The sequence below is a fragment of the Heterodontus francisci genome, unplaced genomic scaffold (genome assembly GCF_036365525.1).
Source record: "Heterodontus francisci isolate sHetFra1 unplaced genomic scaffold, sHetFra1.hap1 HAP1_SCAFFOLD_966, whole genome shotgun sequence".
NCBI lineage: Eukaryota > Metazoa > Chordata > Chondrichthyes > Heterodontiformes > Heterodontidae > Heterodontus > Heterodontus francisci.
Genome location: NW_027141439.1, coordinates 193,775 through 221,219, shown reverse-complemented (window position 1 = coordinate 221,219; position 27,445 = coordinate 193,775). Strand labels below are relative to the sequence as shown.

Sequence of the window (27,445 nt, the reverse complement as noted above, 5' to 3'; positions counted from 1 at the left end):
CCCGTACAGGAAACCCCTCCGCGCCGATTGGAATGGCACGGAGGGCATTTCCGAGAGGCGGCTTGGGTTGTGCGGGACCGGCTCCCGAGGAGGGTTTCGGGGCCTGGGTCCGATGAGCAGTTCCGGCCGAGCGGGGGTCAGCTCGGCCGGGATCGCTCCGCACTCCCGAGCCCCCTCGCCACCCGCAGTGAGGGGCGTCCCGGGGGTTTCGGCTACTCCTCCGCCCGCCGGACCGTCCCCGGAGTCGGCCGCCCGGACAGCCGAGGCGCTCTCCTCCGCCGGCGGGGGAGCGCCCTGACTGGAGGCGACCATGTTCCAGAGTCGGAAAAGATCCCGGTAAAAGACAGGCAACTCCCTCAGAGAGGCGCGGCTAACGGACTCCACCGGGAGCTGCATGTCGTCTTGAAGGCAGTGACACTGGCGGAAAAAATACGTCGCCAGCGCACACCATCTGGGAGGACGCTCGACGTACAGGTATCTCTGCAGGGTCCGAAGGCGGAGAGTCGCAGCCTGGGTGCGGACGCACACCAGCGACTGACCGCCCTCCTCGATCGGGAGACTCAGGACCGCGGCAGAGACCCAGTGTTTCCTCTTGCCCCAGAAGAAATCGACGAGTTTCTTCTGGACCTTGGTGGCAAATACAGGGGGCGGGGCCAAAGTGACCAACCGGTACCACAGCATGGAGGCCACCAGTTGGTTTATGACCAACGCTCGGCCCCTGTAGGAAAGCACTCGGAGCAGTCCTGTCCAGCGCCCCAGCCGAGCAGTGACTTTCGCCTCCAACTCCTGCCAGTTTGCCGGCCAGGCTTCCTCAGCGGGGCTAAGGTGGACTCCCAGATAGAGGAGGTGCGTGGTGCTCCACGCAAAAGGTGTCATCTCCTCCGGCAGGGAGTCCACCCGCCACTGACCAACCAGGAGTCCGGAACATTTCTCCCAATTGATCCTCGCGGAGGACGCGGCAGAAAAGGTCTGCTGGCAGTCGCGCATCCTCCGCAAGTCAACGGGATCTGTGATTGCGAGGAGCACGTCGTCGGCATAAGCCGAGAGGACGACCCGCATGGCCGGCTCGCGCAGAGCCAATCCCGTCAACCTCCTGCGAAGCAGGCACAGGAAGGGCTCCACGCAGATGGTATACAATTGGCCGGACATGGGGCACCCCTGACGCACTCCTCTCCCAAATCGAAGGGGCGCCGTCAAGGACCCGTTAACTTTGACTAGACACTCTGCGGCGGCGTATAAAAGTCGGACCCGGGCCACAAAATGCGGCCCGAGTGAGTCCCGAAAAGGTAATTGTGATCCACCCTGTCGAACGCCTTCTCCTGATCGAGGGAGAGAAAGGCGACCGACTGACCAGTCCTCTGGGAAAGATGGATCAGGTCCCGGACCAGGTGGATGTTGTCCTGGATGGACCGGCCCAGGACCGTGTAGGACTGGTCGGGGTGGATCATGTGGGCCAGCACGGAGCCCAGGCGGGTAGACATAGCCCGGGCAAAGATCTTATAATCCGTGCTGAGGAGGGAGACCGGACGCCAGTTTTTAAGCAGGCGGAGATCGCCCCTCTTTGGCAGCAGGACGATGACCGCCCTGCGCCACGAGAGGGGCATCTCCCCGGTCGCCAGGCTTTCCCCCAGGACCCGCGCGTAATCGTCCCCCAGGACGTCCCAGAACGCCCTGAGGAACTCCACGGTCAACCCATCCAGCCCTGGGGATTTGCCCCTCGAGAGCTGGTGGAGGGCGCCAGTCAGCTCCGCCAACGTGAGCGGAGCCTCCAATCCTTCGGCGCCCTCCGGGCTGACCTGCGGCAGGTCCTCCCACATAACTCTGCGCGCATCCTCGCTGGACGGATCCGGAGAGAACAACGCACTGTAATACGTCCGGACCAGGAGGCCCATTCCCTCCGGATCCGTGATGGAGGATCCGTCGTCGGCCAGCAGCTCGACGAGCTGCTTACGGACCCCCCGCCATTTTTCCAGCGAGTAGAAGAAGGGTGAGGCGCGGTCCAAATCTTCCAGGATCTGGATCCGCGACCTCACGTACGCGCCTCGGGACCCTATGAGCTGCAGGTTCCTCAGTGCGCCCTTCTTCTCTTTGTACGCCTGCCACAGGGCCGGGTCCGCGACGGCATGACCGAGGCGGGATTCCAAGTCGAGCACCTCCCTCTCAAGGCGCCCGATCTCGGCTTCCCGCCTCTTGGTCGACCCCCTCGCGTACTCCTGACAGAAGACGCGGATGTGAGTCTTGCCCACATCCCACCATAGCCTCAAGGAGGGGAAGACCCCCTGCTTCTTTCTCCAGTCGGCCCAGAATCGACAGAACGAGTCCCGAAATCGCACGTCCTCCAGCAGCCGTTTGTTAAAGTGCCAGTACGCGGACCCCGCACGCGTGCGGAGCGGAGTGAACTCCGCCCACACCAGGCGGTGGTCCGAGCACGGCACCAGCCGCATGGAGGCCGCCGAAACGCGGGAGACGTACGCCTGCGAAATGTAGAGGCGGTCGATTCGCGACCCCCCTCCTCCAGACCTCCACGTGAAGGCGCTGGAGTCGGGATGGAGATTCCGCCAGACGTCCACCAAGTTAAGGGAGCTGATCAGTCCCCTCAACTTCTCCACCGACACTTGGCCGCGCTGGGGACCGGAGCGATCCCCCACCTCGAGGGTGCAGTTAAAAACCCCCCCGAGGATGATGCACTCGCCGCTATCGATGGAGCTCAAGAGAGCGGACACTTCTTCAAAGAAGTGCGCTTGCAACGCGCCGGGCCTGGGCGCGTACACGTTCACAAAGTGGAGCGGCACGCTACCCAGGCGAACGGCGAGGTGGAGCAAGCGGCCCGGCACTAGCTCCTTGACCCCCAAGATCTCCGGCTGAAAAGTCGGGGCCAACAAGATAGCAACCCCACTAGAAATAGGGGTGAGGTGACTCATGTAGACCCCACCCTGCCACTCCAGGAGCCAGGTGGCTTCGTCTCCCGGAACGGTGTGGGTTTCCTGCAGAAAGCTCACCGCGTATCTCCCTTCCCTAAGGACTGAGAGATTGTGAAATCTGCGGTGAGCCCCTCTGCTGCCGTTGATGTTGAGGCTGGCGTTGGTTATCTTCATGTCAAAGGTACTTAAAACCCGTCACCAACACCTCACTGTGAGGAGGGAGTGGAAGTGCACCTGGCCCTCCACTCCCCCAGCAACCCATTGAGGAACACATTAAAACGGCGCCTCTCAACCAGTTTCACGTCCGCGCGCTTGCCCGCTATCTTAAGGGCGGCACGGACGGACTGGATGATCAGCGCCAGATTCGACCAACGGTCGAGGGCCAGCTGACCTTTATTGCGGCAACCTCTGCAAGCCGCGAGGAAATCCCGGAGTTCCGCCGTGGGGATGAGGGGAGATTCGGTGGGAGGCACGAGGGACTCCACCACCTCACTGGCGATGGAATCAAGATCATCCTCCGTGCCCCGCACCGAATCCCCATCCTCCTCCGGGTCGTCACCGCTAGCGGCCGACACATCCACCACACACTGTGGGGCGGACGTCCCGGCCGCGCCAGCTGGTCCCGCCTCCGTCACGATCCCACCCCCAGGATCGATGGCGGAGGAGTCCTCTCTGGGTTCTATTGTGAAACTGGAGCCTGTAGGCACCAGCGGTTCAGGACCCCCCTCCACCTCCATCCCCAGGCCAATGAGCGGTCCAGGGGAGACAGAAGTTCCGGACTCCGGGAAACCAGCCGGAGCCGAGACTGGAGGCGGCGAGAGGAGGCCATCTCCCGCTCCGCCAGCACCCACAGGCCCAGCAGATGGGGCAGCATTCTCAGTTATAACTGGGTCGGGTGTCTCCTGGTTGGTGGTGGACTCCGGCTGGGAGGCCCGACCCTCTGGGGCCTCGCCCTCCCCTTCATTCAGGGCACCCGACCCAGTAGCAGTGGCGGAATGGGCGGTTTCCCCAGGCTCCCCCACCACAAGCAGGGCCCCACTTACTCCTTCAGGAGGGGCCTCACGTACCGGGGCCATCCCCTCCCCTCCATCCTGAGGAATAGGGAGCACCTGCCCGGACTTTGCAGCCTTGGTGGTGGCGGTAGGGGGAACCTGAGGACCAGAAACAGGAGGCAGCTCCCCTCCAACAGATGGGCCCTGCACCTCAGGGCCCTGTGTTATTTCTGTGGAGGGGTGCCTTCTCCTCTTTTTCGCACTTGGGCGCGGAGACCCAGAGACCTCCATGTCATCTGAGGCCTCCGCCTCCGCACCCTTTTTTCCCTTTTTAGTCACCCTGGGCCTGAGCCCAGCCCTGGGACAGGTGGATTCCATGGGAATGGACTTTGGGCTGAGCTCAGGCTGAGTCAAAGTGTCCAGGGGACGCGCCTCACGATGTTTCTTTTTTCCCCGCGTCTTCCTTCCGCTCGGACGGACGCTCCCCTCCCCGCCAGAGGCTGTGAAAACCACAGCCTCCGGAACCGACTGAGCGGTGTCTGTTGGATGTGCGGGGGGAGTGGGAGGAGGTGCTGTGGAACCACTCTGGGCCGCCGAGGTGGAGCTGGCGGCCGGGAGGTTGGGGCAGTTCTTACGAACATGCCCCACCCCCTTGCAGACGTGGCACCGCGCCCCGTCCGAGGTCCAAAAGACGCGGTAGGCCGTCCCCTGGAACTCCACATAAAATTGGCCCTCCGTGTCCTCCTCCTGCGCCAGCTGCATAAATAACTGGCGGTGGAAGGAGTAGACATGTTGGAGGCTGTGCTCCCGAAGACCAAGCCGGACTGGGGTGATCCCCGACCTCACCTCCCCCAGATGGTGCAGGTGGGGGAGGAGGAGCTCACTGGGAATGAAGGGTGGGACGTTGGACATCATTATCCGATGCGCAGTGGCCCCCAGAGGGTCCACTAAACTGAAAATATTGAATATATATTAAAGACAAACAAACAAACAACAGATTAGTGGAGAGGCTGAGGTAAGAGAGGAGAGGCAAAGGCAGGCTGGAAGGGATGACTTGCTTTCTGGAGGTGGTGCTCACAGTACACTTAAAACAAACAGTCTTTGAAGTTGGTCTTCCGGTCTTCTGGTTGGGGGAGTCGTCTTCACCTGGGTCAGCTGAAGCTGCTCAGGCACTATCTATCCCTTTCCGTCTGTTTAGCTGGGCAGCTTCAGCTGACCCAGGCTTGGCAATTGGGGTGGGGAGGGAGCTTCCCTGTGTGCTTGTGCAGCAGCACAGATTCCTGTTGAATTGGCAGCCCCACCCCTTGTTGTTCCAGCCACTTGTTCCTCCCCCAACAGTCCAAAGTAAATTACTGGTGTTCAGCACCCACCTCCAGACAAAGCCTTGTTTCCAAAAAAATGTCCCTTTCTTCTCTTTAATGGAGACTGTTGTCGGAGTTTTCCTCTGCTTGTTGGTAGCTCCTCTCTCTACCTCTGCAACCTCCAACTGCCACCAGCACTCTCAGCTGCACCTCGTTGAGGCTCTCAACATTCAGGCTTCCCAATCAGAGAGCAGCCAATCCCGTTTTTTTTTTGTTTTTTTTTTTCTTTTTTTTTTATATAAGGTGGCCTTGATACCCCAGGCCCCTTTATATATTTTATGTCGAGGGGGCCTTTATTCCTCAGGCCCCCTTTATACATTTTTTATGTCGAGGGGGCCTTTATTCCTCAGGCCCCCTTTATATACACACTTATATTTTTAAAAATAACTTCATTAAAACCAGATAAATAAACAAAAAAAACTCAAATTAAAATGCCATTCTCGGCGTCGACGATGCACTCCAGTCCCTGCGGTGCCCACCGGTCGCGGAAGGCCTCAAGCGTATCGGCGGACACCGCATGCTCCTTTTCCAGGGACACCCGGGCGCGAACGTAACCGCGGAAGAGGGGCAGGCAATCGGGGAGGACGGACCCCCCGACGGCCCGCAACCTGGACCTGTGAATTGCCACCTTGGCCAGGCCCAGGAGCAGACCGACGAGGAGATCCTCCTCCCGGCCCAAGCCCCTCCGCACCGGGTGCCCAAAGATCAGGAGCGTGGGACTGAAGTGCAGCCAGAATTTGAGGAGCAGCCCCTTCAGATACTCAAATAGGGGCTGCAACCTCGCACACTCCGTATAAACGTGGAACACGGACTCGTCCAGGCCGCAGAAAGTACAGCTGGCCTGGGAGTCCGTGAACCTATTTAAAAGCCTATTGCACGGGACTGCTCTGTGCAGCACCCTCCACCCCAGGTCCCCGATGTAAAGGGGGAAGACTCCCGCGTAGAGAGACCTCCATCGGGGTTTCCCCTCGCCGCCAGATGGCAACGCGGACCGCCAGGGCGTGTCCGGCCGGCTGACGAGGGCGAGGAAGTGGAGAGTGTGCAGGAGCAGCCCGTACAGGAAACCCCTCCGCGCCGATTGGAATGGCACGGAGGGCATTTCCGAGAGGCGGCTCGGGTTGTGCGGGACCGGCTCCCGAGGAGGGTTTTGGGGCTTGGGTCCGATGGGCAGTTCCGGCCGAGCGGGGGTCAACTCGGCCGGGATCGCTCCGCACTCCCGAGCCCCCTCGCCACCCGCAGTGAGGGGCGCCCCGGGGGTTTCGGCTACTCCTCCGCCCGCCGGACCGTCCCCGGAGACGGCCGCCCGGACAGCCGAGGCGCTCTCCTCCGCCGGCGGGGGAGCGCCCTGACTGGAGGCGACCATGTTCCAGACTCGGAAAAGATCCCGGTAAAAGACAGGCAACTCCCTCAGAGAGGCGCGGCTAACGGACTCCACCGGGAGCTGCGTGTCGTCTTGAAGGCAGTGACACTGGCGGAAAAAATACGTCGCCAGCGCACACCATCTGGGAGGACGCTCGACGTACAGGTATCTCTGCAGGGTCCGAAGGCGGAGAGTCGCAGCCTGGGTGCGGACGCACACCAGCGACTGACCGCCCTCCTCGATCGGGAGACTCAGGACCGCGGCAGAGACCCAGTGTTTCCTCTTGCCCCAGAAGAAATCGACGAGTTTCTTCTGGATCTTGGTGGCAAATACAGGGGGCGGGGCCAAAGTGACCAACCGGTACCACAGCATGGAGGCCACCAGTTGGTTTATGACCAACGCTCGGCCCCTGTAGGAAAGCACTCTGAGCAGTCCTGTCCAGCGCCCCAGCCGAGCGGTGACTTTCGCCTCCAACTCCTGCCAGTTTGCCGGCCAGGCTTCCTCAGCGGGGCTAAGGTGGACTCCCAGATAGAGGAGGTGCGTGGTGCTCCACGCAAAAGGTGTCATCTCCTCCGGCAGGGAGTCCACCCGCCACTGACCAACCAGGAGTCCGGAACATTTCTCCCAATTGATCCTCGCGGAGGACGCGGCAGAAAAGGTCTGCTGGCAGTCGCGCATCCTCCGCAAGTCAACGGGATCTGTGATTGCGAGGAGCACGTCGTCGGCGTAAGCCGAGAGGACGACCCGCATGGCCGGCTCGCGCAGAGCCAATCCCGTCAACCTCCTGCGAAGCAGGCACAGGAAGGACTCCACGCAGATGGTATACAATTGGCCGGACATGGGGCACCCCTGACGCACTCCTCTCCCAAATCGAAGGGGCGCCGTCAAGGACCCGTTAACTTTGACTAGACACTCTGCGGCGGCGGCCACGTGGGCAGCCACAGAAGCTGCAGCTGCGTAGGTATGAGAAGGCCCCGCCACCGGTGATGATGGGCTTGCCATGGCTCAAGAGCCAAACCCACCCCCAAATTGCAGGTAAGCAAACAAACAAACAAAGAAACCAACTAGGAGGTTTGGGGAGAGGCTGAGGGTACACAGGAAATGGGAAAGACAGGCTGCAAGCGATGACTTTGCTTTTTTTTCCCCTTAAAGGGTGGTACTCAGAGCACTGTAAACACTTCTGGTCTTCCGGTCTTCTGGTTGTGGGAGGGGTCTTCACCTGGGTCAGCCGAAAGCTGCCCAGGCTCTCGTTCGATCCTGATGTCTCTATTAGCCAGGCAGCTTCAGCTGACTCAGGCTGGGCAATTGGGGTGGGGAGGGAACTTCCCTGCAACTTTAATGCAACTGCACAGCTCCCTGCAGAATTGTATAGCCCCCACCCCTTGTTCTTCTGGCCTCTTTCACCTCCCACAACAGTCCAAATGAAATGAAAGCTTGGTGCTCGACACCCACCTCGAAATACAGCCTTTTTCAAAGTCTTTCCTCCTCTGCAGCAAAAGTTGTTGAAAAGTTTTTGCAGTTCCCTCCTCAGCACTCCTTCTCAAGCAGCACCTCCAGCAACTGACTGCAGCACTGTCAGCTGCACCTCGTTGATGCACTCACCACTCAGTATTCCCAATCACAGAGGAGCCAATCCCCGTGCTGTACCTGTCCTGGGAGTGTTTGATGGGGACAGTGTAGAGAGAGCTTTACTCTGTATTTAACACCGTGCTGTACCTGTCCAGGGAGTGTTTGATGTGGACAGTGTAGAGGGAGCTTTACTCTGTATTTAACACCGTGCTGTAACTGTCCTGAGAGTGTTTGATGGTATCAATCATTTTTAACGACTTCACTGATTTGTTAACTTCACTTGCCAGTGAATTTTAAAATGTCTTCCTTTCTCCTGCAGCCACACAATCCAATTCGGGACATGACACTTTAGGAAAGATGTCAAGGCCTGAGAGAGGGTGTGGAGAAATTTACTGGAATGATCCCAGGGATGAAGGAGCTCAGTTATTCAGTAGTGAGGAATGTTCTCCTGGGAGAGTGAGGGAAAGGGTTGAATTGATTGATGTGTTCAAAATTCTGAAGGCTTTAGATAGAATAAATGAGGAGAAACAGTTCCCAGTGGCAGAATGGTCAATAATGAGAGGACACAGATTTCAGGTGATTGGCAAAAGAACCAGAGGTGAGAAGATGAAAAGATGCTGATTTTTACACAGTGAGTTGTTGTGATCTGGAACGCGCTGCCTGAAAGGGCAGTGCAAGCAGATTCAATAGTAACTTTCAAAAAGGGAATTGCCTTTTTGGGACTAATTGCATCGGTTCCTTCAAAGAGCCAGCAGAGAACGGCCGCCTCCTGCGTTGTGTGACTCTGTGACCTGATCATCCTCATCCTCCAATATCACAAACTCGATCCTCCATTCATGGAAGCAGCTAGTCTGTGACACAACACCAGAGGGCACTGCTGCCTCAGACTGTCCGAGCACAGAAACTGGCATCAACCATAACCCACCTCACAATAACAAATGGAGTCTTTTAAACAAATTTAATGGAGCCAGGGGAGGGTTTGTGGAGGAAAAGGGAGTTAGAAGAAATGGTCTGAGGGGAAGACAATATCAGACAGACCCAGCTCCACAACTGAACAACGGATTCAAAAAACACACATCACACGGAGAAAAAAACACTCGCCGGGCAAGAAGAGCACAACTTACATCCCCACCGGTACTGTACCCCAGTGTTATACAGTGACAGACCTGTCCCCACCAGTACTGTACTCCAGTGTAATACAGTGACAGACCTGTCCCCACCAGTACTGTACTCCAGTGTAATACAGTGACAGACCTGTCCCCACCAGTACTGTACTCCAGTGTAATACAGTGACAGAACTGTCCCCACCAGTACTGTACTCCAGTGTAATACAGTGACAGAACTGTCCCCACCAGTACTGTACTCCAGTGTTATACAGTGACAGACCTGTCCCCACCCGTACTGTACCCCAGTGTTATACAGTGACAGAACTGTCCCCACCAGTACTGTACTCCAGTGTAATACAGTGACAGACCTGTCCCCACCAGTACTGTACCCCAGTGTTATACAGTGACAGACCTGTCCCCACCCGTACTGTACCCCAGTGTTATACAGTGACAGAACTGTCCCCACCAGTACTGTACTCCAGTGTTATACAGTGACAGAACTGTCCCCACCAGTACTGTACTCCAGTGTAATACAGTGACAGACCTGTCCCCACCAGTACTGTACTCCAGTGTAATACAGTGACAGAACTGTCCCCACCAGTACTGTACTCCAGTGTTATACAGTGACAGACCTGTCCCCACCCGTACTGTACCCCAGTGTTATACAGTGACAGAACTGTCCCCACCAGTACTGTACTCCAGTGTAATACAGTGACAGACCTGTCCCCACCAGTACTGTACCCCAGTGTTATACAGTGACAGACCTGTCCCCACCCGTACTGTACCCCAGTGTTATACAGTGACAGAACTGTCCCCACCAGTACTGTACTCCAGTGTAATACAGTGACAGACCTGTCCCCACCAGTACTGTACTCCAGTGTAATACAGTGACAGAACTGTCCCCACCAGTACTGTACTCCAGTGTTATACAGTGACAGACCTGTCCCCACCCGTACTGTACCCCAGTGTTATACAGTGACAGAACTGTCCCCACCAGTACTGTACTCCAGTGTAATACAGTGACAGACCTGTCCCCACCAGTACTGTACCCCAGTGTTATACAGTGACAGACCTGTCCCCACCAGTACTGTACCCCAGTGTTATACAGTGACAGACCTGTCCCCACCAGTACTGTACCCCAGTGTTATACAGTGACAGACCTGTCCCCACCAGTACTGTACCCCAGTGTTATACAGTGACAGACCTGTCGCCACCAGTACTGTACCCCAGTGTTATACAGTGACAGACCTGTCCCCACCCGTACTGTACCCCAGTGTTATACAGTGACAGACCTGTCCCCACCCGTACTGTACCCCAGTGTTATACAGTGACAGACCTGTCCCCACCAGTACTGTACCTCAGCGTTATACTGTGACAGACCTGTCCCCACCAGTACTGTACCCCAGTGTTATACAGTAACAGACCTGTCCCCACCAGTACTGTACCCCAGTGTTATACAGTGACAGACCTGTCCCCACCAGTACTGTACCCCAGTGTTATACAGTGACAGACCTGTCCCCACCAGTACTGTACCCCAGTGTTATACAGTGACAGACCTGTCCCCACCCGTACTGTACCCCAGTGTTATACAGTGACAGACCTGTCCCCACCCGCACTGTACCCCAGTGTTATACAGTGACAGACCTGTCCCCACCCGTACTGTACCCCAGTGTTATACAGTGACAGACCTGTCCCCACCCGCACTGTACCCCAGTGTTATACAGTGACAGACCTGTCCCCACCCGTACTGTACCCCAGTGTTATACACTGACAGACCTGTCCCCACCCGTACTGTACCCCAGTGTTATACAGTGACAGACCTGTCCCCACCCGCACTGTACCCCAGTGTTATACAGTGACAGACCTGTCCCCACCCGTACTGTACCCCAGTGTTATACAGTGACAGACCTGTCCCCACCCGTACTGTACCCCAGTGTTATACAGTGACAGACCTGTCCCCACCCGTACTGTACCCCAGTGTTATACAGTGACAGACCTGTCCCCACCCGCACTGTACCCCAGTGTTATAGTGACAGACCTGTCCCCACCCGTACTGTACCCCAGTGTTATACAGTGACAGACCTGTCCCCACCCGTACTGTACCCCAGTGTTATACAGTGACAGACCTGTCCCCACCCGTACTGTACCCCAGTGTTATACAGTGACAGACCTGTCCCCACCCGCACTGTACCCCAGTGTTAGACAGTGACAGACCTGTCCCCACCCGTACTGTACCCCAGTGTTATAGTGACAGACCTGTCCCCACCCGTACTGTACCCCAGTGTTATACAGTGACAGACCTGTCCCCACCCGTACTGTACCCCAGTGTTATACAGTGACAGACCTGTCCCCACCCGCACTGTACCCCAGTGTTATACAGTGACAGACCTGTCCCCACCCGCACTGTACCCCAGTGTTAGACAGTGACAGACCTGTCCCCACCCGTACTGTACCCCAGTGTTATACAGTGACAGACCTGTCCCCACCCGTACTGTACCCCAGTGTTATACAGTGACAGACCTGTCCCCACCAGTACTGTACCCCAGTGTTATACAGTGACAGACCTGTCCCCACCCGTACTGTACCCCAGTGTTATACAGTGACAGACCTGTCCCCACCAGTATTGTACCCCAGTGTTATACAGTGACAGACCAGTCCCCACCAGTACTGTACCCCAGTGTTATACAGTGACAGACCTGTCCCCACCAGTACTGTACCCCAGTGTTATACAGTGACAGACCTGTCCCCACCCGTACTGTACCCCAGTGTTATACAGTGACAGACCTGTCCCCACCAGTACTGTACCCCAGTGTTATACAGTGACAGACCTGTCCCCACCCGTACTGTACCCCAGTGTTATACAGCGACAGACCTGTCCCCACCCGTACTGTTCCCCAGTGTTATACAGCGACAGACCTGCCCCCACCCGTACTGTACCCCAGTGTTATACAGCGACAGACCTGTCCCCACCAGTACTGTACCCCAGTGTTATACAGTGACAGACCTGTCCCCACCAGTACTGTACCCCAGTGTTATACAGTGACAGACCTGTCCCCACCAGTACTGTACCCCAGTGTTATACAGTGACAGACAAGTCCCCACCAGTACTGTACCCCAGTGTTATACAGTGACAGACCTGTCCCCACCAGTACTGTTCCCCAGTGTTATACAGTGACAGACCTGTCCCCACCTGTACTGTTCCCCAGTGTTATACAGTGACAGACCTGTCCCCACCTGTACTGTACCCCAGTGTTATACAGTGACAGACCTGTCCCCACCCGTACTGTACCCCAGTGTTATACAGTGACAGACCTGTCCCCACCCGTACTGTTCCCCAGTGTTATACAGTGACAGACCTGTCCCCACCCGTACTGTACCCCAGTGTTATACAGTGACAGACCTGTCCCCACCTGTACTGTTCCCCAGTGTTATACAGTGACAGACCTGTCCCCACCAGTACTGTACCCCAGTGCTATACAGTGACAGACCTGTCCCCACCAGTACTGTACCCCAGTGTTATACAGTGACAGACCTGTCCCCACCAGTACTGTACCCCAGTGTTATACAGTGACAGACATGTCCCCACCAGTACTGTACCCCAGTGTTATACAGTGACAGACCTGTCCCCACCAGTACTGTACCCCAGTGTTATACAGTGACAGACCTGTCCCCACCAGTACTGTTCCCCAGTGTTATACAGTGACAGACCTGTCCCCACCTGTACTGTTCCCCAGTGTTATACAGTGACAGACCTGTCCCCACCTGTACTGTACCCCAGTGTTATACAGTGACAGACCTGTCCCCACCCGTACTGTACCCCAGTGTTACACAGTGACAGACCTGTCCCCACCTGTACTGTTCCCCAGTGTTATACAGTGACAGACCTGTCCCCACCTGTACTGTACCCCAGTGTTATACAGTGACAGACCTGTCCCCTCCAGTACTTTTCCCCAGTGTTATACAGTGACAGACCTGTCCCCACCTGTAATGTACCCCAGTGTTATACAGTGACAGACCTGTCCCCACCAGTATTGTACCCCAGTGTTATACAGTGACAGACCTGTCCCCACCAGTACTGTACCCCAGTGTTATACAGTGACAGACCTGTCCCCACCAGTACTGTACCCCAGTGTTATACAGTGACAGACCTGTCCCCACCAGTACTGTACCCCAGTGTTACACAGTGACAGACCTGTACCCACTAGTACTGTACCCCAGTGTTATACAGTGACAGACCTGTCCCGACCAGTACTGTACCCCAGTGTTACACAGTGACAGACCTGTACCCACTAGTACTGTACCCCAGTGTTATACAGTGACAGACCTGTCCCCACCAGTACTGTACCCCAGTGTTATACAGTGACAGACCCGTCCCCACCAGTACTGTACCCCAGTGTTAAACAGTGACAGACCCGTCCCCACCAGTACTGTTCCCCAGTGTTATACAGTGACAGACCTGTCCCCACCTGTACTGTACCCCAGTGTTATACAGTGACAGACCTGTCCCCTCCAGTACTTTTCCCCAGTGTTATACAGTGACAGACCTGTCCCCACCAGTATTGTACCCCAGTGTTATACAGTGACAGACCTGTCCCCACCAGTACTGTACCCCAGTGTTATACAGTGACAGACCTGTCCCCACCAGTACTGTACCCCAGTGTTATACAGTGACAGACCTGTCCCCACCAGTACTGTACCCCAGTGTTACAGTGACAGACCTGTACCCACTAGTACTGTACCCCAGTGTTATACAGTGACAGACCCGTCCCCACCAGTACTGTACCCCAGTGTTATACAGTGACAGACCCGTCCCCACCAGTACTGTACCCCAGTGTTATACTGTGACAGACCTGTCCCCACCAGTACTGTACCCCAGTGTTATACAGTGACAGACCTGTCCCCACCAGTACTGTACCCCAGTGTTATACAGTGACAGACCTGTCCCCACCAGTACTGTACCCCAGTGTTATACAGTGACAGACCTGTCCCCACCAGTACTGTATCCCAGTGTTATACAGTGACAGACCTGTCCCCACTAGTACTGTTACCCAGTGTTATACAGTGACAGACCTGTCCCCACCAGTACTGTACCCCAGTGTTACATAGTGGCAGACCTGTCCACACCAGTACTGTACCCCAGTGTTATACAGTGACAGACCTGTCCCCACTTGTACTGTATCTCAGTGTTATACAGTGACAGACCTTTCCCCACCAGTACTGTACTCCAGTGTAATACAGTGACAGACCTGTCCCCACCAGTACTGTACCCCAGTGTTATACAGTGACAGACCTGTCCCCACCAGTACTATACCCCAGTGTTATACAGTGACAGCCCTGTCCCCACTAGTACTGTACCCCAGTGTTATACAGTGACAGACCTGTCCCCACCAGTACTGTTACCCAGTGTTATACAGTGACAGACCTGTCCCCACCAGTACTGTTACCCAGTGTTATACAGTGACAGACCTGTCCCCACCAGTACTGTATCCCAGTGTTATACAGTGACAGACCTGTCCCCACTAGTACTGTTACCCAGTGTTATACAGTGACAGACCTGTCCCCACCAGTACTGTATCCCAGTGTTATACAGTGACAGACCTGTCCCCACTAGTACTGTTACCCAGTGTTATACAGTGACAGACCTGTCCCCACCAGTACTGTACCCCAGTGTTACATAGTGGCAGACCTGTCCCCACCAGTACTGTACCCCAGTATTATACAGTGACAGACCTGTCCCCACCAGTACTGTACCCCAGTATTATACAGTGACAGACCTGTCCCCACCAGTACTGTACCCCAGTGTTATACAGTGACAGACCTGTACCCACCAGTACTGTACCCCAGTGTGAAACAGTGACAGACCTGTCCCCACCAGTACTGTACCCCAGTATTATACAGTGACAGACCTGTCCCCACCAGTACTGTACCCCAGTATTATACAGTGACAGACCTGTCCCCACCAGTACTGTACCCCAGTGTTATACAGTGACAGACCTGTCCCCACCAGTACTGTACCCCTGTATTATACAGTGACAGACCTGTCCCCACCAGTACTGTACCCCAGTATTATACAGTGACAGACCTGTACCCACCAGTACTGTACCCCAGTGTTATACAGTGACAGACCTGTCCCCACCAGTACTGTACCCCAGTATTATACAGTGACAGACCTGTACCCACCAGTACTGTACCCCAGTATTATACAGTGACAGACCTGTCCCCACCAGTACTGTACCCCAGTATTACACAGTGACAGACTTGTACCCACCAGTACTGTACCCCAGTGTTATACAGTGACAGACCTGTCCCCACCAGTACTGTACCCCAGTATTATACAGTGACAGACCTGTACCCACCAGTACTGTACCCCAGTGTTATACAGTGACAGACCTGTCCCCACCAGTACTGTACCCCAGTATTATACAGTGACAGACCTGTACCCACCAGTACTGTACACAGTGTTATACAGTAACAGACCTGTCCCCACCAGTACTGTACACAGTGTTATACAGTGACAGACCTGTCCCCACCAGTACTGTACCCCAGTATTATACAGTGACAGACCTGTACCCACCAGTACTGTACCCCAGTATTATACAGTGACAGACCTGTCCCCACCAGTACTGTACCCCAGTGTTATACAGTGACAGACCTGTCCCCACCAGTACTGTACCCCAGTATTATACAGTGACAGACCTGTCCCCACCAGTACTGTACCCCAGTATTATACAGTGACAGACCTGTACCCACCAGTACTGTACCCCAGTGTTATACAGTGACAGACCTGTCCCCACCAGTACTGTACCCCAGTATTATACAGTGACAGACCTGTCCCCACCAGTACTGTACACAGTGTTATACAGTGACAGACCTGTACCCACCAGTACTGTACCCCAGTGTTATACAGTGACAGACCTGTCCCCACCAGTACTGTACACAGTGTTATACAGTGACAGACCTGTACCCACCAGTACTGTACCCCAGTATTATACAGTGACAGACCTGTCCCCACCAGTACTGTACCCCAGTATTATACAGTGACAGACCTGTCCCCACTAGTACTGTACCCCAGTATTATACAGTGACAGACCTGTCCCCACCAGTACTGTACCCCAGTGTTATACAGTGACAGACCTGTCCCCACCAGTACTGTACCCCAGTATTATACAGTGACAGACCTGTCCCCACCAGTACTGTACACAGTGTTATACAGTGACAGACCTGTACCCACCAGTACTGTACCCCAGTGTTATACAGTGACAGACCTGTCCCCACCAGTACTGTACACAGTGTTATACAGTGACAGACCTGTACCCACCAGTACTGTACCCCAGTATTATACAGTGACAGACCTGTCCCCACCAGTACTGTACCCCAGTGTTATACAGTGACAGACCTGTCCCCACCAGTACTGTACACAGTGTTATACAGTGACAGACCTGTACCCACCAGTACTGTACCCCAGTGTTATACAGTGACAGACCTGTCCCCACCAGTACTGTACACAGTGTTATACAGTGACAGACCTGTACCCACCAGTACTGTACCCCAGTATTATACAGTGACAGACCTGTCCCCACCAGTACTGTACCCCAGTATTATACAGTGACAGACCTGTCCCCACTAGTACTGTACCCCAGTATTATACAGTGACAGACCTGTCCCCACTAGTACTGTACCCCAGTATTATACAGTGACAGACCTGTCCCCACTAGTACTGTACCCCAGTATTATACAGTGACAGACCTGTCCCCACCAGTACTGTACCCCAGTGTTCTGTTGTACCATCACGGGCTGGGTCCCAGAACAAGTTGTTAGCCGTCACACTCTGACAGGTGAGACGTTTTGGAGTTCAGGCCCATGTACCCTGCTATCAGTTAGTAAGCCAGTTGTGCTGCTGATACAATGATGGATTGAACCTACCGCAGTTGCCATTCCATCCGGCGTTGGTGAGAGTATGTCGCTGTTTTCTTGTGCTCTGGCACTGAGCTGCGGTGACATGGTGGGAGATTCATCGATAAACGGCATCATTTCTGAGGCTTCCTCCCCAGCTTTCGGTTCCTCCACAGACTCCCCATCAAACCCGTCCGTGTAATTAAAATCTGCCAAAGGTGGAAGAGATATTGTGGGTGAATCATCGCAAGTTTCAGGCCCATCGTGTCTGTGCTGGCTGAAAATCAATCCACCTATTCTAATCGCACCTTCCAGCACTTGATCCGTATGTCTGGAGGTTACAGGATTTCAGGTGCATATCCAGACTCCTTTTGAATGAGTTGAGGGTCTCTGCCTCAACTGTCCTTTCAGGCAGTGAGTTCCAGACCATCACCACCCTCTGGGTGAAAAATCTTTTCCTCATCTTCCCTCTAATTTTTCTACCAATCACTTTAAATCTATGCCCCCTCGTCACTGACCTCTCTGCTAAGGTGAATAGACCCTTCACCTCCATTCTATCCAGGCCTCTCAAAATTTTGTACATTTCAATCAAATCTCCCCTCAGCCTTCTCTGTTCTAACGAGAACAACCCCAGCCTATTCAATCGTTCTTCATAGCTGTATTTTTCCAGTCCTGGCAACATCCTCGTAAATCTCCTCTGTATCCTCTCTAGTGCAATTACATCCTTTCTGTAATGGGGTGACCTGAACTGCACACAGTACTCAAGTTGTGGCCTAACCAATGAGTTATGCAGTTCAAGCATAACCTCCCTGATCTTGTATTCTACACCTCAGCTAATAAAGGAAAGGATTCTATATGCCTTCTTAACCACCTTATTGACCTGTCCTGCTACCTTCAGGGATCTGTGGACATTCACTCCAAGGTCCCTCACTTCCTCTACACTTCTCAATATTTTCCCATTAATCATGTATTCCCTTTGCCTTGTTTGACCTCCCCAAATGCATCACCTCACACTTCTCCAAGTTGAATTCCATTTGCCACTTTTCTGCCCATCTGATCAGACCATCAATATCTTCCTGCAGCCTACAACTATCCGCCTTGCTATCTACCACACGGCCAATCTTTGTGTCATCTGCAAACTGCTTGATCGTGCCCCCTACATTTACGTCTAAATTGTTAATATATACCACAAAAAGCATTAATACTTCCTCTCTCCCTATGTTTATCACATCCAATACTTCACACTCCTCCTCAGCTACAGTATCTGCATCGTCCCCCTCTTTTGTGAAGACAGACGCAAAGTATTCATTCAGAACCATACCAATATTTTCCAGCCCTACACAGATTATCCTTTTTGGTCTTTTATGGGCCCTACTCTCTCCTTAGTTATCCTCTTACTCAATGTATTGAGAAAACATCTTTGGGTTCACCTTGATTTTGCTTGCCAATATTCTTTCATGCCCTCTCTTTGCTTTCCTAATTTCCTTTTCCATTTCACTCCTCCACTTTCTATAATCCTCTCGGCTTTCTGTAGTATTGAGTTCTTGGTGTTGAACATAAGCTTTCCTTTTCTACCTTATCTTACCCTGTAAGTTCCTTGACATCCATGGCGCTCTAGATTTGGCCGCCTCACCCTTTTTCTTTGTGGGAACATGTTTACTCTGAACCCCTTGAATCTCCCCTTTGAGTGCCTCCCACTGCTCTGACACTGATTTACCTTCAAGTAGCTTTTTCCAGTCTACTTTCACTAAATCACTCCTCAGTTTAGTAAAACTGACCTTGCCCCAATTGAGAACTCAAACTCCTGTCGTATCTCTGTCCTTTTCCACAATTATGTTAAAACTGACTGAATTATAATCACTACCATCAAAATGCTCTCCCACAGCCACTCCTTCCACCTGCCCCATTTCCTAAAACCAAGTCTAAAACTGCACCCTCCCTTGTTGGACTTGTTACATACTGGGCAAAAAAGTTCTCCTGAATGCACCTCAAGAATTCTGCTCCCTCAATTCCTTTCACACTAAAACTATCCCAGTTAATATTGGGGTAGTTAAAATCCCCTACTATTACTGCCCTATTGTTCATGCACTTCCCAGATTTGCTTACATATCTGCTCTTCTATCAGCACTGACACACACACAGTGTTATTTCTGGCACTCTGGGTCTGCCTTAGTCTGCGTTCCACACCACACCCCCCAACCAAACCCCACCCCCCTCTGCTTCCGCGAGTGGCTGTGGGGGGGGGGGGGGGGGGAGGTGGGCGGCAAGCGTGGTAGCGAGTGGCTTAAGGAAGGCAGTGGGAAATTGAAAGCAGCAATTGAAACAGGGATGACGGGAGGTTGCGAGGTACTGTTCGAAGGAATGGAGTTGGCTATTGAGGGATGAGCACATCAGTGCGCACATTCACACTGGCAAGTTGGCAAATGTTCACATGCACTGATGACGTCCGCGATTGCTCTGACAATAATTATGCTGACAATGTCTGTGATCGCTCTGCGTTGTCAGGATTCACTGTGATTTTTATTCCCCAATTATTTTTCTAAAACCTTACCTACCACTGATGTTAAACTGACCAGTCTGCAGTTAGGAGGAATGTCCTTACGCTTTTTCTTGAATAAGGGTGTCACATTCGTCACTCTCCAATCCTCTGGCACCTCCCCCATATCTAGGGAAAATTGGAAGATTATGGCAAGTCGTTCCGCTATCTCCACTCCCACTTCCTTTAGCAACCTAGGATGCAAGCCATCCAGACCAGGCGACTTATCCACGCAAAGCATAGCCAGCCTTTCCAGTACACCTGCATCTCAATTTTCACCCCATCCATTACATCGACCATTTCCACTTCTACTGATATTTGGTCAGCATCCTCTTCCTTAGTAAACACTGATACAAAGGATTCATGAAGTATTCTAGCCTTGCCCTGACCCTTTATGCATATATCACCCCATGTGTCCCTAATAGGACTCACTCAGCCTCTTACTATGTGGTTATTATTTACTGGCCGGTCAAAGTCCTTTAATGTGTCGCCTTCCAAATCCGTGTCCATCTTTCCCGGAACTCCATGTTTAAAATGCCTCCAATCAGGTTGCTACCCCTGTCACATTACTGAAATGGCTCTTATCAAAGTTACAAATAACATGCTATGTGCCTGTAACTAAGGTAAACTTTCTCTCTCGACCTTCTCAACCTGTCTGCAACTTTTGACACAGTGACCACACCATCCTCCTCCAACGCCTCTCCTCTGTTGTCCAGCTGGGTGGGACTGCCCTCACCCGGTTCCATTCTTATCTTTCTGATCATAGCCAGAGAATCACCTGCAATGGCTTCTCTTCCTGCTCCTGTACCACTACCTCTGGTGTCTCCCAGGATCTATCCTTGGCCCCCAACCTACTTCTCATCTGCATCCTGCCCCACAGTGACATCATCTGAAAGCACAGTGTTAGTTTTCACTTGTAAGCTGACAACACCCAGCTGTACCTCACCATCACCTCGCTCAACCCCTCCATTGTCTCTAAATTGTCAGCCTGATTGTCTGACATCCAGTACTGGATTTAAAAAAATTTCCTGCAACTAAATATTGGGAAAATCGAATCCATTGTTTTCAGTTCCCACCAAAAACTGCATTCCCTACTACCGACTCCATCCCTCTCCCTGACAACTGCCTGAGGCTGAACCAGATTGGTATTGTATTTGACCTCTAGATGAGATTCCAACTACATATCCATGCCATCACCAAGAATTTTTTCCACCATAACAGCGCCCAATTCTATTTCTGCCTTAGCCCTTCAGCTGAAATCCTCACTCGTGTCTTTGTTACCTCCAGACTTGACTATCCCAACGCACTCTCACATCTACATTGCATAAACTTGAAATCATCCAAAACTGCTGCTCATGTCTTAACCTGCACCAAATCCCATTCATGCATCACCCCTGCGCTCGCTGACCTACATTGACTCCCAGCTAAGCAACGTTTCAATTTTAAAATTCTCATCCTTGTTTTCGAATCCCTCCATGGCCTCACCCCTCCCTATCTCTGTAACTCCTGCAACCTCACAACCCTCCAAGACATCTGGGCTTCTCTAATTCTGGCCTCTTGTGTTTCCCCCGCTTTAATCACTCCCCCATTAGCAGTCATGTTTTCAGCTGCCTGGGACCTAAGCTCTGGAATTCCCTCCTTAAACCTCTCCATCTCTCTCCCTCGCTTTCCTCCTTTAAAACACACCCACCTGCTTTATTATTGCCTTATGTAGTTTAGGGTCAAATTTTGCTTTATAACGTTGCTTCAAATATTTTTTTACACTAACGGTGATATATCAGTACAAATTGTTGTTATTAATCAGAACTGTCCCACTTCCAGTTACTGCCTGCACTGGAACTCAACAAATAAAAGCCCAGGAGAAGGGGCTTAGCTCCCAAGCAAAATGCTGTCATCATCCTGTTTACCTGACCTGCTGTGTATTTACAACAGTTTCTGTTTTCTTTTATAAAATCACAAAAACATATGGCTCAGAAGGAGGCCATTCAGCCCATCGTGCCTGTGCTGGCTCTTTGAAAGAGTTGACAATTTCTAGTCAAGAACAAGATACTTCATTATATTTGTATCCTAGACGGTCTATTTGAAAACATTACTTTCAAAATTTTCATTTAGCAGCCGGGCTGCTGTTTTAAGTTGATCTCAGCCTAACTGTGAATGGAAATTAGAAGCTAAAATTCCACACAGTGAGGAACAGGCTCGGGTCAGTGCCCGGTGAGGTGGTGTTGGGGGGAGGTCGGTGCCCAGCAGAGTGGAGGGGCGGGGGGGGGGGGGTTAGTGCCCCATGAAGGAGAAGGGTCAGCACCCAGCAAAAGGGAGGTAGGATCAGCACACAGTGAGGGGGAGAGGTATCAGAGCCCTGTGAGGGGGGGAGTTTCAGAGCCCAGTGAAGTGGGGGGGGGTCAGAACCCAGTGATGGGGGCGGAGGGGGGGAGTGTCAGTGCCCGGTGATGGGAGTGGGGGGTTGGTTTCAGAGCCCTGTGAGGTGGGAGTTTCAGAGCCCAGTGATGGAGGTGGAGGGGGGGGCTAACTGGGCCCAGTGATGGAGGTAGGGGGTGTCAGAGCCCAGTGAGGTGGGGTATCAGGGCCTGGTGAGGGAGGGTATCAGGGCCCGGTGATGGGAGTGGGGGGTTGGTTTCAGAGCCCAGTGATGGAGGTAGGGGGTATCAGAGCCCAGTGAGGGGGGGGGGGGGGGGGGGGGTCAGAGCCCAGTGATAGGGGCGGAGGGGGGGGGGTCAGTGCCCGGTGATGGGAGTGGGTGGTTGGTTTCAGAGCCCAGTGATGGAGGTAGGGGGTATCAGAGCCCAGTGAGGGGGGGGGGTATCAGAGCCCAGTGAGGGGGGGGGGTATCAGAGCCCAGTGAGGAGGGGGGGGTATCAGAGCCCAGTGAGGGGGGGGGGGGGTATCAGAACCCAGTGAGGGGGGGGGTATCAGAACCCAGTGAGGGGGGGGGGGGTATCACAGCCCAGTGAGGGGGGGGGGGGGTATCACAGCCCAGTGAGGGGGGGGGGGGTATCACAGCCCAGTGAGGGGGGGGGGGTATCACAGCCCAGTGAGGGGGGGGTATCAGAGCCCAGTGAGGGGGTGGGGGGGGATATCACAGCCCAGTGAGGGGGGGGTATCAGGGCCGAGTGAGGGGGGGGGGGGTATCAGAGCCCAGTGAGGGGGGGGGGGGGTATCACAGCCCAGTGAGGGGGGGGGGGGGGTATCACAGCCCAGAGGGGGGGGTATCAGAGCCCAGTGAGGGGGTGGGGGGGGATATCACAGCCCAGTGAGGGGGGGGTATCAGGGCCCAGTGAGGGGGGGGGGGGGTATCAGAGCCCAGTGAGGGGGGGGGTATCAGAGCCCAGTGAGGGGGGGGGGGGGGGGTATGAGAGGCCAGTGAGGGGGGGGGGGTATCAGAGCCCAGTGAGGGTGGGGGTATCAGAGCCCAGTGAGGGTGGGGGGGGTATCACAGCCCAGTGATGGGGGGGGGGGGTATCACAGCCCAGAGGGGGGGGTATCAGAGCCCAGTGAGGGGGTGGGGGGGGATATCACAGCCCAGTGAGGGGGGGGTATCAGAGCCCAGTGAGGGGGGGGGTATCAGAGCCCAGTGAGGGGGGGGGGTATCAGAGCCCAGTGAGGGGGGGGGGTATCAGAGCCCAGTGAGGGGGGGGGGGGTATGAGAGGCCAGTGAGGGGGGGGGGGTATCAGAGCCCAGTGAGGGTGGGGGTATCAGAGCCCAGTGAGGGGGGGGTATGAGAGGCCAGTGAGGGGGGGGGGGGGTATGAGAGGCCAGTGAGGGGGGGTATCAGAGCCCAGTGAGGGGGAGGGGGGTATCACAGCCCAGTGAGGGGGAGGGGGGTATCACAGCCCAGTGAGGGGGGGGGGGGGTAATCAGAACCCAGTGAGGGGGGGGGGTATCAGAGCCCAGTGAGGGGTGTGGAGGGGGGGTGGAGGGGCCCAGTGAGGGGGGGGGGGTATCAGAGCCCAGTGAGGGGGGGTGTATCAGCCCAGTGAGGGGGGGGTTGGTATCACAGCCCAGTGAGGGGCGGGGGGTATCACAGCCCAGTGAGGGGGGGGGGGGGTAATCAGAGCCCAGTGAAGGGGGGGGGGGGTATCAGAGCCCAGTGAGGGGGGTGGAGGGGGGGTGTCAGGGCCCAGTGAGGGGGGTGGAGGGGGGGTGTCAGGGCCCAGTGAGGGGGGGGGGGTATCAGAGCCCAGTGAGGGGGGTGGAGGGGGGGTGTCAGGGCCCAGTGAGGGGGGTGGAGGGGGGGTGTCAGGGCCCAGTGAGGGGGGTATCTGAAAACCTGCCCCCCCCCACACATACAAACACACACACAACTCTCCCTGTGCTGACAGAGCCATCAAATCCAAATTCAATTCAATTACTTTTGATGAAGGACAGGAAGTTGCTGACATCTGACATCTGCTTGGTATGTTTGTATGTTGAATAATAGGAACCAACCGAGACAGTGTTAACAACAAAAAACACAACATCGATGGAGCAAAACTGAACCATGGAAATCTAATGGTAAAGCAGGCACCCGGAAACGGACCTGCAGCAGACACAGAAATAGGACTTGCTGAAAAACACAGACCACAAACTGAACACCTCATCAAACCACAGTACAAGAGAGAGAGAGCTTTACTCTGTATCTAACTCCGTTTTTTTTCCTCAGGCCCCCTTTATATACATATTTTTAAAAATAACTATTAAAATAAACAAAAAACCCAAATTAAAATGCCATTTTCAGCGTCGGCGATGCACTCCAGTCCCTGCGGTGCCCACCGGTCACGGAAGGCCTCAAGCGTACCAGCGGACACCGCATGTTCCTTCTCCAGGGACACCCGGGCGCGAACGGAAGAGGGGCAGGCAATCGGGGAAGACGGAACCCCCCGACGACCCGCAGCCTGGACCTGTGAATTGCCACCTAGGCCAGGCCCAGGAGCAGACCGACGAGGAGATCCTCCTCCCGGCCCACGCCCCTCTGCACCAGGTGCCCAAAGATTAGGAGCTTGGGACTGAAGTGCAGCCAGAATTTGAGGAGCAGCCCCTTCAGATACTCAAATAGGGGCTGCAACCTCGCATACTCCGTATCAACATGGAACACGGACTCGTCCAGGCCGCAGAAAGTACAGGCGGCCTGGGAGTCCATGAACCTACTTAAAAGTCTATTGCACAGGACTGCTCTGTTGCAGCACCCTCCACCCCAGGTCCCCGATGTAAAGGGGGAAGACTCCCGCGTAGAGAGACCTCCATCGGGGTTTCCCCTCGCCGCCAGATGGCAACGCGGACCGCCAGGGCGTGTCCGGCCGGCTGGCGAGGGCGAGGAAGTGGAGTGTGTGCAGGAGCAACCTGTACAGGAAACCCCTCCGCGCCGATTGGAATGGCACGGAGGGCATTTCTGACAGGCAGCTCAGGTTGTGTGGGACCGGCCCCCGAGGAGGGTTTCGGGGCCTGGGTCCGATGAGCAGTTCTGGCCAAGCTGACCCCCGTTCCAGCCGAGCTGACCCCGCTCCGCACTCCCGAGCCCCCTCGCCACTCGCAGTGAGGGGCGTCCCGGAGGCTTCGGCTACTCCTCCGCCCACCGATCCATCCCCCGAGTCGGCCGCCCGGTCAGCCAAGGCACTCTCCTCCGCCTGCAGGGGAGCGCTCTGACTGGAGGCGACCATGTTCCAGACTCGGAATAGATCCCAGTAAAAGACAGGCAACTCCCTCAGAGAAGCGCGGCTAACGGACTCCGCCGGGAGCTGCGTGTCGTCTTGAAGGCAGTGACACTGGCGGAAAAAATACGTCGCCAGCGCACACCATCTAGGAGGACGCTCGACGTACAGGTATCTCTGCAGGGTCCGAAGGCGGAGAGTCGCAGCCTGGGTGCGGACGCACACCAGCGACTGGCCGCCCTCCTCAATTGGGAGACTCAGGACCGCGGCAAAGACCCAGTGTTTCCTCTTGCCCCAGAAGAAATCGACAAGTTTCTTCTGGATCTTGGTGGCAAATGCAGAGGGCGGGGCCAAAGTGACCAACCGGTACCACAGCATGGAGGCCACCAGTTGGTTTATGACCAGCGCTCGGCCCCTGTAGGAAAGCACTCGGAGCAGTCCTGTCCAGCGCCCCAGCCGAGCGGTGACTTTCGCCTCCAACTCCTGCCAGTTTGCCGGCCAGGCTTCCTCAGAGGGGCTAAGGTGAACTCCCAGATAGAGGAGGTGCATGGTGCTCCACGCAAAAGGTGTCAACTCCTCCGGCAGGGAGTCCACCAGCCACTGACCCAACAGGAGTCCGGAACATTTCTCCCAATTGATCCTCGCGGAGGACGCGGCAGAAAAGTTCTGCTGGCAGTCGCGCATCCTCCGCAAGTCAACGGGATCTGTGATTGCGAGGAGCACGTCGTCGGCGTAAACCGAGAGGACGACCCGCATGGCCGGCTCGCGCAGAGCCAATCCCGTCAACCTCCTGCGAAGCAGGCACAGGAAGGGCTCCACGCAGATGGTATACAATTGGCCGGACATGGGGCATCCCTGACGCACTCCTCTCCCAAAGCGAAGGGGCGCCGTCAAGGACCCGTTAACTTTGACTAGACACTCTGCGGCGGCGTATAAAAGTCGGACCCGGGCCACGAAATGCGGCCCGAGTCCAAATGCGTGCAGAGTCCCGTAAAGGTATTTGTGATCCACCCTGTCGAACGCCTTCTCCTGATCGAGGGAGAGAAAGGCGACCGACTGACCAGTCCTCTGGAAAAGATGGATCAGGTCCCGGACCAGGTGACTGTTGTCCTGGATGGACCGGCCCGGGACCGTGAGGACTGGTCAGGTTGGATCTTGTGGGCCAGCAAGGAGCCCAGGCGGGTAGACATAGCCCGGGCAAAGATCTTATAATCCATGCTGAGGAGGGAGACCGGACGCCGGTTTTTAAGCAGGCGGAGATCACCCCTCTTCAGCAGCAGGACGATAACTGCCCTGCGCCATGAGACGGGCATCTCCCCGGTCGCCAGACTTTCCCCCAGGACCCGCGCGTAATCGTCCCCCAGGATGTCCCAGAACGCCCTGAGGAACTCCACGGTCAACCCATCCAGCCCTGGGGATTTGCCCCTCGAGAGCTGGTGGAGGGCGCCAGTCAGCTCCACCAACGTGAGCGGAGCCTCCAATCCTTCAGCGCCCTCCGGGATGACCTTCAGCAGGTCCTCCCACAAAACTCTGTGCGCATCCTCGCTGGACGGATCCGGAGAGAACAACGCACTGTAATAAGTCCGGACCAGGAGGCCCATTCCCTCCGGATCCGTGATGGAGGATCCGTCGTCGGCCAGCAGCTCAACGAGCTGCTTACGGACCCCCCGCCATTTTTCCAGCGAGTAGAAGAAGGGAGAGGCGCGGTCCAAATCTTCCAGGATCTGGATCTGCGACCTCACGTACGCGCCTCGGGACCCTATGAGCTGCAAGTCCCTCAGCGCGCCCTTCTTCTCTTTGTACGCCTGCCACAGGGCCGGGTCCACGACGGCATGACCGAGGCGGGATTCCAAGTCGAGCACCTCCCTCTCAAGGCGCCCGATCTCGGCTTCCCGCCTCTTGGTCGACCCCTTCGCGTACTCCTGACAGAAGACGCGGATGTGAGTCTTGCCCACATCCCACCATAGCCTCAAGGAGGGGAAGCGTCCCTGCTTCCTTCTCCAGTCGGCCCAGAATCGACGGAACAAGTCCCGGAATCACTTGTCCTCCAGCAGCCGGTTGTTA

General features: G+C 55.1%; 1 protein-coding gene across 1 annotated transcript in view; it reads right to left on the bottom strand.

The window, feature by feature from the left end:
- Nucleotides 1-27,445, bottom strand: part of LOC137363422 (active breakpoint cluster region-related protein-like) — a gene marked incomplete at its 3' end in the record, with an annotated part of 87,277 nt that overhangs the window by 4,367 nt on the left and 55,465 nt on the right. The window contains exon 2 of the mRNA XM_068027251.1: nt 17,233-17,411. Within this exon, the coding sequence (XP_067883352.1) occupies nt 17,233-17,411 (179 nt within the window). The remainder of the gene's footprint in view (nt 1-17,232; nt 17,412-27,445) is intronic.